This window comes from Rhincodon typus, chromosome 2 (genome assembly GCF_021869965.1).
Source record: "Rhincodon typus isolate 14 chromosome 2, sRhiTyp1.1, whole genome shotgun sequence".
NCBI lineage: Eukaryota > Metazoa > Chordata > Chondrichthyes > Orectolobiformes > Rhincodontidae > Rhincodon > Rhincodon typus.
The window spans coordinates 57,664,352-57,679,216 of NC_063333.1; the positions used below are offsets into that span (position 1 = coordinate 57,664,352).

Genomic DNA, 14,865 nt, shown 5'->3' on the forward strand with positions numbered 1-14,865 from the left:
TTGCAAGCAGAGTGGTTAAGTCTCAGACAGTAGTTTCTGGAGGCACGCTGGTGGGAAGGATTGGTGTTAGGTAAAAATTACTGACATGTCATGAACTTGACAGGAGCTTGATAACTGCCATATTTATCCAGAGTGCATTCCTAGGCTTATGGCACAGACACATTCAACTGGTGAGTTTGAGATTTAAACTGGAAAAAAACAAAGTACCACAGAATCACAAGTTTGTTATGGTAGAAAAGGAAGTCATTTAGTATATCGTGTCTGCACTAGCTCTTTGAATGAGCACAAGAATTAAACCCATTCTACTGCCATTTCCCTGTCTTCCTGGACATTGCTTCTCTTCAAATTATCATCTAATGCACTCTTGAATGTCTTGAAAGAACCTTACTTTGCCACACTTCCGGACAGTGCAATGAAAACCCTATGCACCTGCTGTTTGCTCTTTTCTTAATTTCTTTTAATTTGTGCACTGTTATCTTTGATTCTTTTATGAATGGCAGCAGTTTCTCCCAATCTATTCTGTCCAGACCCCTCATAATTTTGAAAACATATCCAATCTCCTCTTAGTACTCTGCTTTCCGAGAAAAATAGCTGCAATTTCTCCAATATATCCTCATAAGTGACATTTTTTTAATCCCTTGAACCATACTTGTAAACTACTCTTGCACTTTATTTTTGCAATACATTCACAATCTTCCCTAAGTATGCCACCCAGAACGGTAAACAATCACAATGCTAGAGCTGAGGTCTAATCCAAGTTCAGCATGACTCCCTTGCTTTTGTACACAATGCCCCTATTAATAAATCTAATATACAGTATGTTTTCAATGCTCTCTCCACCTTTCCTTCCCCTTTTAATGACTAATGCATGTATATAGAACATAGAACATAGAACATTACAGCGCAGTACAGGCCCTTCGGCCCTCGATGTTGCGCCGACCTGTGAAACCAATCTGAAGCCCATCTAACCTAAACTATTCCATTATCATCCATATGTTTATCCAATGACCATTTAAATGCCCTTAAAGTGGGCGAGTCTACTATTTTTGCAGGCAGGGCATTCCACGCCCTTACTACTCTCTGAGTAAAGAACCTACCTCTGACATCTGTCCTATATCTATCACCCCTCAATTTAAAGCTATGTCCCCTCGTGCTAGCCATCACCATCCGAGGAAATGCTAGGTTTCACTGCTGCCGCACGCCCTTTAATGTGTTACCCTTTAGTTTTACAGCAGAATTTTCCCGTTTTCTGTCAAATTGTTTTGTCAAGTGAGATTCATGGCATTCAGTCCTCCATCGATTTAGAATGGTTGTCTTGCATAGTTTTCCACTCTTCAGATCATTAATTATTCTTGAATTTTCAGAATACTTTTGATAAGGCCCCATGTAAGAGGGTAGTGGCCAAATTGTCATGGATTGAGAATTGGTTGGCAGACTAGAAACTAGAAGCAGAATATTTGGGTCTTGTTTCTGGATGGGGTACAGTAATGATCAATGTTTGGCCCCCAGTTATTCATGATATATACAAATCACCTGGTTAAGGGAACCAAATGCAGCATTTCCAAGTTTGCTGATGGCACAAAACCAGCTGGGATTCTGAGTTGTGAGGAGGATGCAAGGAGACTTCAAAGCAATGTGGACAAGTTGAGTGACTGGGCAAACAGAGGACAGATGCAGTAAAACATGGCTCAAAACGGAGTATGAAGAACAGAAAAGCAGAGTATTATTTAAATGGTGATATATTTAAATGGGAAGATTGTGAACACAAGGGCACAAGAGATCTGTGTGTCCTTGTACATCAATCAATGAAAGTAGACAGGTAAGTGCAACAAGCAATTCGGAAGGCAAATGGTACTTTTTTTTTCTATTCATTTATGGGACGTGGGTGTCGCCGGCTGGCCAGCATTTCTTGCCCATCCCTAGATGCCCATGACAAGGTGGTGGTGAGCTGCTTTCTTGAACTGCTGCAGTCCACCTTCTGTGGGTTGGCCCACACTGCCATTAGGAAGGGAATTTCAGGATTTTGACCCAGTGATAGTGGAGGAACGACGATATATTTTCAAGTCAGATGGTGAGTGACATAGAGGGGAACTTGGAGATGGTGGTGTTCCTGTATGTCTGCTGCCCTTGTCCTTCTAGACGGAAGTGGTCGTGGGTTTGGAAAGTGCTGTCTGAGGATCTTTGGTGAATTTCTGTAGTGGATCTTGTATATTGTACACACTACTGCTACTGAGCATCAGTGGTGGAGGGAGTGGATGCTTGTGGATGTGGTGCCAATCAAGCCGGCTGCTTTATCCTGGATGGTGTCAAGCTTCTTGAGTGTTGTTGGGGCTGCACTCATCCAGGCAAGTGGGGAGTATTCCATCACACTCCTGACTTGTGCCTTGTGGACAGACTTTGAGGAGTCAGGAGGTGAATTACTTGCCGCTGTATTCCTAGCTTCTGACCTGCTCTTGTCGTCTTTTTTTGTTAAATAAAATCCCTACAGCGTGGAAACAGGCCCTTCAGCCCAACAAGTCGACACCAAACCTCAGAGCATCCCACCCAGACCCATCCCCCTATAACCCACCTGATCTGCACATCCTTATGGGAAATTTAGCATGGCCATTGCACCTAACCTGCACATTTTTGGACTGTGGGAGGAAACTGGAGCACCTGGAGAAACCCACGCAGACACAGGGAGAATGTGCAAACTCCACACAGACAGTTGCCCGAGGCTGGAATTGAACCTGGGTCCTTGACACTGTGAGGCAGCAGTGCTAACCACTGAGCCACTTTGCTGCCCCATCTTCAGTGCAAGAGAAGTTGAGTTCAGTAGTAGGGATGTCTTACTGCAGTTACACATGGCCTTGATGAGACCACACTTGGAGTACAGTGTGTTGTTTTGGTCTCTCTACCTAATGTAGGATATAATTGTCAAAGGGAGCATGCAGCAAAGATTCACTCGGCTGATACTGAGGCTGACAGGACTGTTGTTTGGGGAGAGATAGGTTCAACTTGGCCTGTATTCACGAGAGTTTAAAAGGATGAGAGGGGATCTGATTGAAATGTATAAAATTCTAACAGAGCTGAACAGACTAGTTGCAGGAATAATGTTTTCCCTAATTTGGTAACAGGGATCACAGTCTCAGGATACAGAAATAGGAGACCATTAAGGACTGAAATGAGGAAAGATTTCTTCACTAATAAACACAGCAGGCCAAGCAGCATCAGAGGAGCAGGAAGGTTGACGTTTTGGGCCTAGACCCTCCTTCAGAAGGGTTTGTTAACCTCTACAGAAGGCTGTGGAGGTCAAGTCACTGAATATATTCAAGCAAGATATTGATATGTTTTTAGATATAAAAAGCTTCGAGAAGTACAGGGAGAAAGTAGGAACATGGCATTAGAGATAAAGGATCAGCCATGATCATACTGAATAGTGTAATAGTCTCAAAAGGCAAAATGGCCAACCCCTGTTCCTAGCCTCTATGTTTAATTATATATAGAGTCATTAATTCATAGAGTTCCACAGCATGGAGACAGGCCCTTTGGCCCAAACTGGGCCATGCCAACCAAAATATCCACTCACACTAACACCATTTCCCTGTTTCAAGAAGGCAGCTCACCACCAACTTCGCAAGGACAACTACAATGGGTGATAAATGCTGGCCCACCGGTGACACCGTGTGCGTGTGTGTGTGTGTGTGTGCACCACTGCTTAATTTATGATCTAGAGAAGCATGTGAGTTATAGATGTCCCTGAATTCCAAAGTAAGATGTTGAAAGGCAGAGCTGGACCAAGAGGAGGCATGATGCTGTGGTGAGGCTGGTGATTTGCCAATGCCAACATGTGGGTGAAGGGTCAAGAAGGATGGTGATCATGGAGCATGGAGTGGCATTGTTGTGAAGCAACAGTTAGATGATGGCCTGGTCAAGCATTCAGTAAGGTGCAGTCACCAAGTGCTCACTTGACTTGCACGTCAGAAATTTATACCATCTCGTTTCTTGGGGAAGGAAAGTAGGATTTAAAGTGATATATAAATAAAGTAAGTTACAGCTTTAATAAGAAGTAAAGGGATAGAAATATGGTAGTCACCACTTAATAGTAAGATTCTGATGCCACCAGTTAGGGCTTTGGGGAAAACACAAAAATGTGCTCACAGTCAAGATCCTTACTTTTGCATTCTCTTCATATTTTCCCACTTTCATCATCATTGCTTGTGCCAAACCAGATTGGGGAAAGTTCACCTGTAATTTATTCCTTTCTGCCAAATGTATCACCTCATACTTCTTGAACTTCTCTGGCTGCAAACAATTTGGCAATGTCTTTTTGATGTTCTACACTATCCTCCCCACAGTTTAGAAAGTGCTTCAACATTTTGAATGATCTGAAAATTTTGAAACTATTTCCTATACGTCATGGCCAATTAACTGCAGATTCAGTCCTGGATTCTGGTTTTAAATTGACACTTTGTGGGTTTCTCAGGTCCTTTGAAACCTCTTGGCTTTGCCTGGAAAGAAATTAAATACAAAGTTGTGACAATTGCCTGTTGGTTATGTGAAATGCAGTTGAGGAACTCGAAGAGCAGCAACAGCAACAGCACTTGTGCCCCACTTTAGTGACATCCTGGATGACCCTGGGCAAAACTTCCTTCCATCCAGATTAACAGCCCCAGTTAGGGAACTCCTATTCTATGAGGTCCACCTGGCTGACATTGCTACAGTCACTACATACCTTCCCCTCTGAATCTGAAGACATAAAATGGTTTTCAGCGCTAGGTCAGGTTCTTCTAACTCTGCCCCTGATACTGACCATCTGTAACACACAGTAGCTTGCCTCTTGCGCCTGGAGTGTCTCGGAAGAAATTCATTCTCTTCTTCAGTAGCAAAGGCATGAGGCGGTGACATCTGCCATGTCCATCTCAGATTCTGAGGTATCTTCAACACTTAATGGAGACGGAGAACCTATGGGATCCGGAACAGTTGGAAAGGTAGATGAGGAGCCGGGCACGTTTTGCTCCCACACCATGTGCGAGTTTACAGCTTTCATATTGTCCACGTGCTTGTTCAGGACTGTTGCCCCTACCCAAACTTTATACATCACTGGACCTGACCTTGTGTCAACCATGCCATTTACTTATGCAGAGGTATAGCCTTGGTTCCTGCGCCAAACTTCGTCGCAAAAATTTACAATTTGCCTCAAAAATTGCATGAGAGATATGAAAGCATGGTAACTAAATTCACATATGATACAGAGAACAGGGAAGAATATTGTGAAGAGGACATAAGGAGTTTTCAGATGCATACAGATACGTTGAGTGATGTGGTTGTTGACTTGCTTGCCGAGCTGGTAAGTTTGTTCGCATAAAACCTTGAATACGTTGAGTGAGTAGGGAAAAAGTATGACAGATGGATTATAATGTGGCAAAATGTGAAGTTCTCTTTGGCAAAAAAAAATGTAAAAAGCAGGATATTACTCAAAGAGAAAAATAACTGCTGAATTCTTAGGTGCAAAGAGATCTTGATGTTCTAGTGCATGGGTCAGAAAAAAAAATTAGGATGCAGGTATAGCACACAATCAATAAGGCTAATGGGACGCTGTCATTAAATGCAAGAAGAATTAAATGTAAAAGTAGGGATGTTGTGCTTCAGTCTTACAACACCCTGCTAAGATCGCATCTTGAATACAGTGTGCAGTTGTCAGCTCCTTATTTAAGGAAAGATATAGATCATTTTGATATAACGCATTGGAGGTGGTTCAGAAGTTTCTACATTGATAGCTGGAATGGTTTATCACATGACGGTAAGTTGGACAGGCTGGGTTTGTTTCCACTAGAGCTTAGAAGAGTGAGGGGTAGGTTGGTCGAAATGTATAAGATCCCAAATGAGCTTGACAAGGAGACAAGGAAAGGATGTTTCCTCTTGTGGATATTTTAAAATTAGAAGTCTTCCTTTTAGGACTAAGATAAGGAGATTTTTTTTTCCTCTTAGACTGTTATGTGACTTTGGTTCCCTCTGCCTCAGAAGGTAGAGGAAATAAGATCATTGAATGATTTTAAAATCGATGTAGATACATTTGTGTTAAGGAAGGGAATCAAAAGTTATCAGGGTTGATGGGAATGTAGAATTCAAAAGACAAACAGATCAGCCATGATCTTATTGTCAGTTAGCTATCCATTTGCTTTTATTTTCCTTTTGTTTTGTTGAAGTACAAATGAATTTACAGAAATCCACCTCTTAGGATGATACAAAATTAGGAGGTATCATTGATAATGAATCATAGAATCCTTATAGTGTGGAAACAGGCCCTTCAGCCCAACAAGTCCACACTGGCCCTCAGAGCATCCCACCCAGACCCACCCCCCAAAACCCACCTAATCTACACATCCCTGAACACTACAGGTAATTTAGCATGGCCAATCCACCTAGCCTGCACATCTTTGGAGTGTGGGAGGAAACCCATGCAGACACGGGGAGAATGTGCAGACTCCACACAGACAGTCACCCAAGTTTGGAATCGAACCCAGGTCCCTGGCACTGTGAGGCTGCAGTGCTAACCACTGAGCCACCATGCTGTTTTCTCTCTACAGATGCTGAGGTTATCAAAAATTACAGAGGGATCTTGATCAGATGGGAAAGTGGGCTGAGGATTGGCAAATGCAGTTCAATACAGATAAGTGTGAGGTGTTGCACTTTGGAAAGTCAACCCAAGGTAAGACTTACACAGCAAATGGTAAGGCCCTGAGGAGTATTGTGCAACAGAGGGACCTAGGAGTACAAGTACATCGTTCATTGAAAGCAGCACCACAGGTAGAAAGCATAGTCAAGAAGGTATTTTGCATGTTGGCCTTCATCAGTCAAGGCATTGAGTATAGGAATTGGGACATTCTGTTACAGTTGTATAAGTCATTGGTGAGGCTGCACTTGGAGTATTGTGCACAGTTTTGGGCACCCTGTTATAAGAAAGTCACAGTTAAACTGGAAAGTATGCAAAGAAGATAAATGAGGATGTTGCCAGGACTAGTAGGCCTGAGTTATGGGTAGAGGTTGGCCAGGATAGGACTTTATTCCTTGGAATGTAGGACAATGAGGGGTGAATTTTTTGAGGTGCATAAAATCTTGAGGAACATAGATAGGATGAATGCATATAATCTTTTTTCCCAGGGATGGGGAATTGAAAATTAGAGGACATAGGTTTATGTTGAGAGGGGGAAGATTTAAGAAGGACCTGAGGGGCAACTTCTTCACACAGAATGGTGCGTATATGGAGTGGGCTGCCAGAGAAAGTGGTTGAGGCAGGTGCAATAGCAACATTTAAAAAACATTTGGATAGGTACATGGATGGGAAGGGTTTAGAGGGATGTGGTCCAAATGCGGGCAGTTGGAACGAGCTGAGTGGGTACCATGGTCAGCATGGGCCAGGTTGGACTGAAGGGCCTGTTTCCATGCTGTATTACTGGATGACTCTATGACTATAAAAATGAAAGAGGATTTGTGTGAAATGGTGATTTTTTTTTTCCTTGCTTCAGGGAGTCAAAATAAGAGACCCTGGTGGTGTCCAGACAATTATATATTCAATTATGTTATTGCAAGTAATGTAAATGAATTCTTTACTGAGCTGATGGGGTGAATGTCCTTGGAGACCTCTTCCACTCATCTGACATAACTTTGAAGGAAGGTCCATGGTGTATCTGCAAAACCAACGCAAACTTTGTGCTTTCCTTCCAGGGTTTCAGACTGTCCATTCCTAAGATTCTGCCTTTAACCCTGCTGTGGCTTTATACTTTTTGGCATATCTGTAGACTCTGTAAATTTGCAGCAAAGCTAATAGTCATGCCACTCAATAGGGGATACAAACATTTGATGATTATGATTTCCTCGTTTCTTACAGAAGATAAAGTCTGGACGACATTATACCATGACATGCCACAGCAAAGAACAATTTCTGGATCTACTCCAGAGAAACCTGTTGTTGTGAAGTTGAATTATAGCACCTCACTGAATCAGATCTCTGCTGTTACGAAAAGTGCAGAGTATTGTGAACAATATGTGTCATACTCTTGCAGGATGTCGCGACTGTTGAACACTCCAGGTAGGTCAGTTTTGTTTGCATAGGTGCAGTTGCAAATGTGAAATAAGTGAAAAAAATGCAGGTTGAATGATTCTTTGTGGTATTGTTAATCTTTTGCCAGTTATGTGATTGCATGTGATTTTGTCTGAGGCAACAAGGTATGATTTGGTGATGCAGAAGGCATGTGATTTTGTTCTGTCAGCTATTATCTTGAAGCTTTGCAAAGATCTGGCAGAAGGGGAGTGACTGTCAACTCATACTGTGTTCCGAAAATTACAGGCAGTAACAAATGGGTAATTTCATGCCATTTGAATTGGATGGCTTCCTAAATCTGCAGCTCCAATTTAGATAAGCAAAACAGAACTGGATGGTGTCTTCCCATTTACTGTTGAGTTTGTTTAAGTAATTGCTATTATCTCAGATCCTTTTCTGCCATGTGGGCACATTTTGCTATGTGCCATAGCCGAAGCAACTGTCAGAAACTAAAGTGTTAAATAATGCAGTATTTTACAAATGTGTTTTATAGCACCAAGTTGGCATTTTATATTGTGAAAGCTGTGATAATGGTGCATGTAGACGCTGTGCACTGGGATGGAAAGTGCTAAAATAAGTAGAAACAATGTGGCTATAATCATACCATTTAATTAGTTTGAGTAAATGCATTATTTGATATGAAGGTATTGTTCCTAAAGCATACTTTGACAGCAATGTTGAGAAGGAATTTTTATACAAAGGTGTGGAACATGCTGAAAATGTGTACTGTTATGAGAGCTACCAAGAATATTAGAAATTATGCATCAGACAATGGGATAAAATCGGTATATCTGTAGGCTTACCGACTAAGAGTATATTAGAAAAGAAATTAAAGCTCTGATACAAAATAATAGTGCAGCTGAACAGTATACTGGAAGTATTCTCTGTTATCCAGTTGCACAAAAAAAAATTCATCCATTGGAATCAAGTGACAGGATCTGTATTCAAATGATAGACTGCATCAATTACTTGCTCTTTTTTTTTGCATAGAAAGATCATATGGTTTTCCTCAGATCCACCATTGGTTATCAACAGCGGATTCTGATGACTGCAGTTTTTTAGTTTAAGACAGCCACAATTTCTACAAAATGGGAACATTCTACTAATTCAGAAGCAATCCACTGAAATTATCCCATGTAAAGCTTAGATTCTCAATTTTGTTACTAATGTAATTTTGTATCATTTACCTGATACACTCTTAAATGTGTATCTGTGCATTAATTTTCTGTAGTTGTTTTTCCTTAAAACTATTAGTTTTCAAGTTGCATTAAGGTAAGGCATTCAATTCAGTCATTTTCTTGAGGTGAAAGATTTTATGCTTAGTTCTGCTGACCAAAATTTAAATAAAAACATAGTCAATTACCTTCTGTAATCAGATCCATAACAAATATTATTAATGTTATTGAACCAAGAGCAGGAATAGGGTTACAGATGGTGCTACTGCATGAGTGTGGGCAATGTGCCTGTAATACTGGTCCACACCTGCACACCACTGCAACGTCAGGGGGCACAACAGTCTGACGTAGCGCCATCGGAGGTTTGCACGGTAGGTATGTCAGAAAGTGGGAGATTTGGAATTGCTATTCTTCCAGGAAAGGGGGATAAAGAGATACTTCTGTTCCTCCTGGCTTCAAACGAAAAGTAGACAAATGTAAAACATAGATAAGTGCAGCACAGAAACAGGCCGTTCGACCCACCATGCTCATGCCAACCATGTTGCCATTCCAAACTAATCCCATCTTCCTGCACATGATCCATATCCCTCTATTCTTTGCCTGTTCATGTGTCTGTCCAAATGCCTCTTAAACTCTGCTATCCTATCTACCTCTACCACCTACCCTGACAGCATGTTCCAGGCACCAACCACCCTCTGTGTACAAACTTGCTGAACACACATTGCCTTTAAACTTTCCTCCCTGTCACCTTAAACCCATGCCACCTAGTATTTGACATTTCCACCCTGGGGAAAAAAAGAATCTGACTACCCACCCTATCCATGCCTCTCATAATTTTCCTTACTTCTATCAGGTCACCCCTCGGCCTTTGACGGTCTAGCAAAAGCAATCCAAGTTTCTGATGAAGGGTCTAGGCCCGAAACGTCAGCCTCTCTGCTCCTATGATGCTGCTTGGCCTGCTGTGTTCATCCAGCCCTGCAACTTGTTGTCTCGGATTCTCCAGCATCTGCAGTTCCTATTATCTCTGATCCAAGTTTCTCCAACTTCTTCTTATAACTCATATACTCCAATCCAGACAACATCCTGGTAAATCTCTTTTATACCCTCTGCAAAGCCTCCAAGTCGTTCCTGTAGAGTGATGACCAGAATAACATACAATACTCCAAATGTGGCCAAACTAAGTTTATACAGCTGCAACGTGTCTTGCCAACTTTTATACCGAATGCCCCAATCAATGAAGGAAAGCATGCTGTATGCCTTATTTACCACCTGTGTTGCCACATTCAGGGAGCTATGGACTTGGACTCCAAGATCCCTCTCTAAAAATGTCCTGCTATTAACTGTATTTTTTTTTGCATTTGACTAGTCTAGATGCATCACCTCACACTTGTTGGGATTAAACTCCATATGCCATTTTCTCCACCCAACTTTCCAACTGACCTATATCGTACCATATCATTTGACAATCTTTCTCAGTATCCACAACTCTATCAATTTTTGTGTTGTCTACAAACATACTAATCAGATTACCTACATTATCATCCAAGTCATTAAAATATATATATATTACAAACATGAGGTCCCAGCACTGATCCTCGCAGAATACCACTGGTCATGGGCTACCAGTCAGAAAAGCACTTCTCCACAACTACCCTCTCTCTTCCATGGCCAAGCTAATTCTATATCCAACTTACCAACTCACTATGGATCCCCTATGACTAAATCTTCTGGACCAGCCTACCATAAGGACCTTGTCGAATGCCCTAGGAAAGTCCATGTAGACAACATCCACTGCTCTACCCTCAGCAATCATCTTCATCATTTCCTCAAAAAACTCAATCAAATATATGAGACAAGATCTCCGCCACTTAAAGCTATGCTGACTGGCCCTAATAAATCAAATGTGAATAAATCCTGTCCCTACAAGTCTTCTCCAATAATTTACCTACCTCTGATGTAAAGCTCTTTAGCATATAATTTCCTGAATTATTCCACTTGCCCTTCTTAAACAAAGAAACAACATTGGCTATTCTTCTGTTTTCTAAGACCTCACCTGTAGTTTAAGAGGATATGAAGATCTCTGATCTCTGTCAAGACCCCAGCAATTTCCTCCATTGCCTACCTCAGTATCCCATCAGGCCCTGGGGACTGATCTACCTTTATGTTTCTCAAGACTCCCAACACCACCTCCTTCTTAATATTGACATGCCCTAGAATATCAAAACAGCCCTCCCAAATCTTGCCATCATCCTTGTCCTTTTCCTTGGTGAATACCGATGCAAACTCATTATTCACTCATTAAGGACCTGACTCACTTCCTCTTGGCTCCACGCGTAAGTGAAGTCCTTGAGTGGACCTACCATTTCACTAGCTACCCTTTTGCTCCTAATATATGTATAAAATGCGCTGGGATTCTCCTTAATCCTACTTGCCAACGTCATTTCATGGCCACTTTTCACCCTCTAGTTCCTTGTTTAAATTGTTTCCTGCTTCGTTTATATTCCTCAAAGGCCTTGTTTGATTTCTGTTTCCCAAAACCTTACATATGCTTCTTTTCTCTTTTGGACTAAACTTTCAATATCTTTTGTCATTCAGGGTTCCCGAATCTTGCCATACTTACCTTTCAACCCCACAGGAACATGCTGGTCCTGAACTCTGATCAACATATTTCTTTTAGTCCTGTCCTTGCACTATGTCCTCCTCCCACCTTCTTATCCTGGTAGGAAAACTACAATTGCTTTTCTTTTAGGGCACCAGTTAATATTACAGCCTGGGTCTGATGATAACATCAGATCCCAATGTGCATATGTCAAGAAGGATCCCATGGTGTTTGGTTTCAGAGAATGTGATATTGGTGCAGGATGTTGACCACTATCTGCCGGGTGAAGTTATAATTGCCACATAGTATTCTTGAATTAAAACACTGTTGACCTTTTGAGCTCTGAAGCTTCAAGTGTAGCTGTTCCTTTATTCTCTCCTCTGTCAGCGCTTTGTCGACCTTTCCCTAGATTTGGCACTTTTCCAATGTAATTTGTCTGATATTAAAAGTCATGTCCCATGGCAGCAGGTATGAAAATGATAAAACAACATATTCAAATTATCACTGTTCTCTGTTTTATTTTTAAATGCAGTAAATGCCACGAGTATTTCCAAGTCATATCCTAAGCAATTTTGTTCTCTGAAATTCCAATATTTTCAAAATTCATTTACCAAAAGTTGACAAATCAGCTAAAGGTACATTATGCATTTCTGGCAATTTCTAGCTGATCATTGATTCCCTTTCAATTGGCAGTTCTGAGCTTCTAGAGAACTGTTTATAATGTGTCACTGACAACAAAAATGCATAAATCAGCAACGCAGTTCATATAGCTAGAAACACCAAGGAATTGTGAATCCAAGATGAATTCCTGAAGTAATCTAGTCTCCAATTGAACAAGATCAATGTTTGAGCAGGTGTTTTTAATTTTCAGTTTGCCATGGTGTGAAAGAAATATTTTATCCAATTTATAATTTCCTTGGAGCAGTTACACTTTAGTTGCAGGAGGAATATAGAACAGATGATTAGAAAATCTAAGTATCAAACCATTTTGATATTTTTGAGGTGGGGTACCACAGTATATTTTAAGAAGTCAGAAGCACTTGAATTCTTTTAGTAATTGACGGAATATACATGTCAATCAGTTTAATGGGGTTGAGTCGTGAATCTAATTATTCCCCATGTTACTTGACAGTCAATATCAGCACTGTGTGTTCTAAAAATCTGAATGTGTGCCATAAAAATCCTGAATTTCATTCATCAATGTCTTGAATTAATCACTTAAAAATGGAACATAATATAAATTATAGGAATATTCAAAATAATACTAATTGCTTAAATTCCAAGATCTATCATTACCACTAAGTTGAATAATGTTAAAGAAAGTACAAAAGAAATCAGAAGTAGTGCCCAAACTTGGATTTTAAAAGCATGAAGATTTAGGAGGCATGAGGAAAGTGAGGAATTCTATTGTTTCCCTTCCATATTTCCATAGCGCTGCAAGTTTATGTCCCCAAGTTACCATCCAGTTTCCTTTTAAAATTACTGATTATTTCAGCTTCATAGCCAATTAATTCCAGACCATGCTCACTTGCCATGCAAAGAAAAAGTTCCTCCTCACATTCCATGTTTCTTGCTGAAAACCTGATACTTGTGCCCCCATTTCATTGTACCGTCAGTTAACAGCAACAGGTTATCTCTGTCAGTCTTCTCTACACTTGTCACAATCTTGTACATCATGAACAAATTTTCTCTAAATGTCCGTTTCTCCGATAACAGCAGCCCTAATATTTCAATACTAACCTTCCACCTAAACTTCCTTACCTCCTGGAGCCATTCTAGAAAATCTCCTTGTTATCCTCTTAAAGGACCCAAATTATTTCTAAAGTATGGTGCTCAGAACTGTGTGCAATATTCCAATTGGGTCTTAATTAACAACAATTTTGGGATATTTTCCTGCATATCCTTCATTAAAGGTGAATGAGAAATTCAAGTTGTTCTCCAACATTAAGCTTGGAAAATTACAGCAATTGTCAACATAAAATCATAAATACATTTAATGTAGAAATGCAAGAAAAGAGATTGAGGCTGTGGTTTCTAAAATGAAGCTTCATGTTTAGATCTTTGTGCTTAGGTCATGGGTCAATCACATTTATCGTTTATTTTTGCCTCATCGCCAATATTCTCTCCAAACTACAAATGTATGTGGACGTGTAGCAATCTCGAATGTGCCACACAGGCAAATGACAAGTCATTCGGTTTAAGCCATTGTACTACTGTACAAAAGAAATTTCAGAAGTACTTCACATTGAGATAAGCAGCATACAACAAAGAAAATGTAAAAGGGTTATTATTTAAAAAACAAGAATACCTCTCTTGTGGAATCAGGAGATCCCAATATGCAGACATTCATTTAATCTGCAGGTCATAACTTAATTTTAGTGTGACATTGTTATTACTTGTATTTCTCTATTCATAAAACCTTTCTTTTCAACAGAACATGCAAGCTTGAACAGTGTTTATAAAACTTTGTCAAGGTCATTAGTGAATTTCTGGATTGATCACTATGGGATTCAGGTTTTTGTGGATGCCAAATTACAACTATTATAATTAATAATTATTATCTGCTTCTTGTTGCTTACTAATAATTCAATTTACAACAGCATCTTGGTTCCCATGAGCTTTTACTTTATCCATTGGCTGTCTAAAAAGGGTCTTATTATGTGTTTTCTGAAATCCAATATTTGAAATTTTGTGAACAATTGAAATTGGCGGAAGAGTATTTGGGGAAGAAAGGTGATAATCCTAAATGAATGTGAATAAGGAAAAGGATCATCCACAAAAGGATGTTTATTTTCTAAATCTAATACCCAATCGGTTATCAGAAGCTGTTGTTCCAATTTAAGCATTTGCAGTATGTCTGTTACAGAAAATGACTCCAGAGAATAATGACTCAAACAACATAGATTTTGTTCTGTGGCATGAGTAGAGATAGATAATAAAATGAATCTCCTGAATTTCATCTGATGTTAAATCCATTAGGGTAATATGGGAGATTTGCTGTGAGGGAA

The 14,865-nt window shown here is 40.2% G+C and overlaps 1 protein-coding gene across 1 annotated transcript in view; it reads left to right on the forward strand.

Annotated features, from left to right (window-relative positions):
• Positions 1–14,865, forward strand: part of LOC109913433 (contactin-associated protein-like 2) — a 1,704,267-nt gene that overhangs the window by 961,890 nt on the left and 727,512 nt on the right. The window contains exon 13 of the mRNA XM_048610560.1: positions 7,871–8,071. Within this exon, the coding sequence (XP_048466517.1) occupies positions 7,871–8,071 (201 nt within the window). The remainder of the gene's footprint in view (positions 1–7,870; positions 8,072–14,865) is intronic.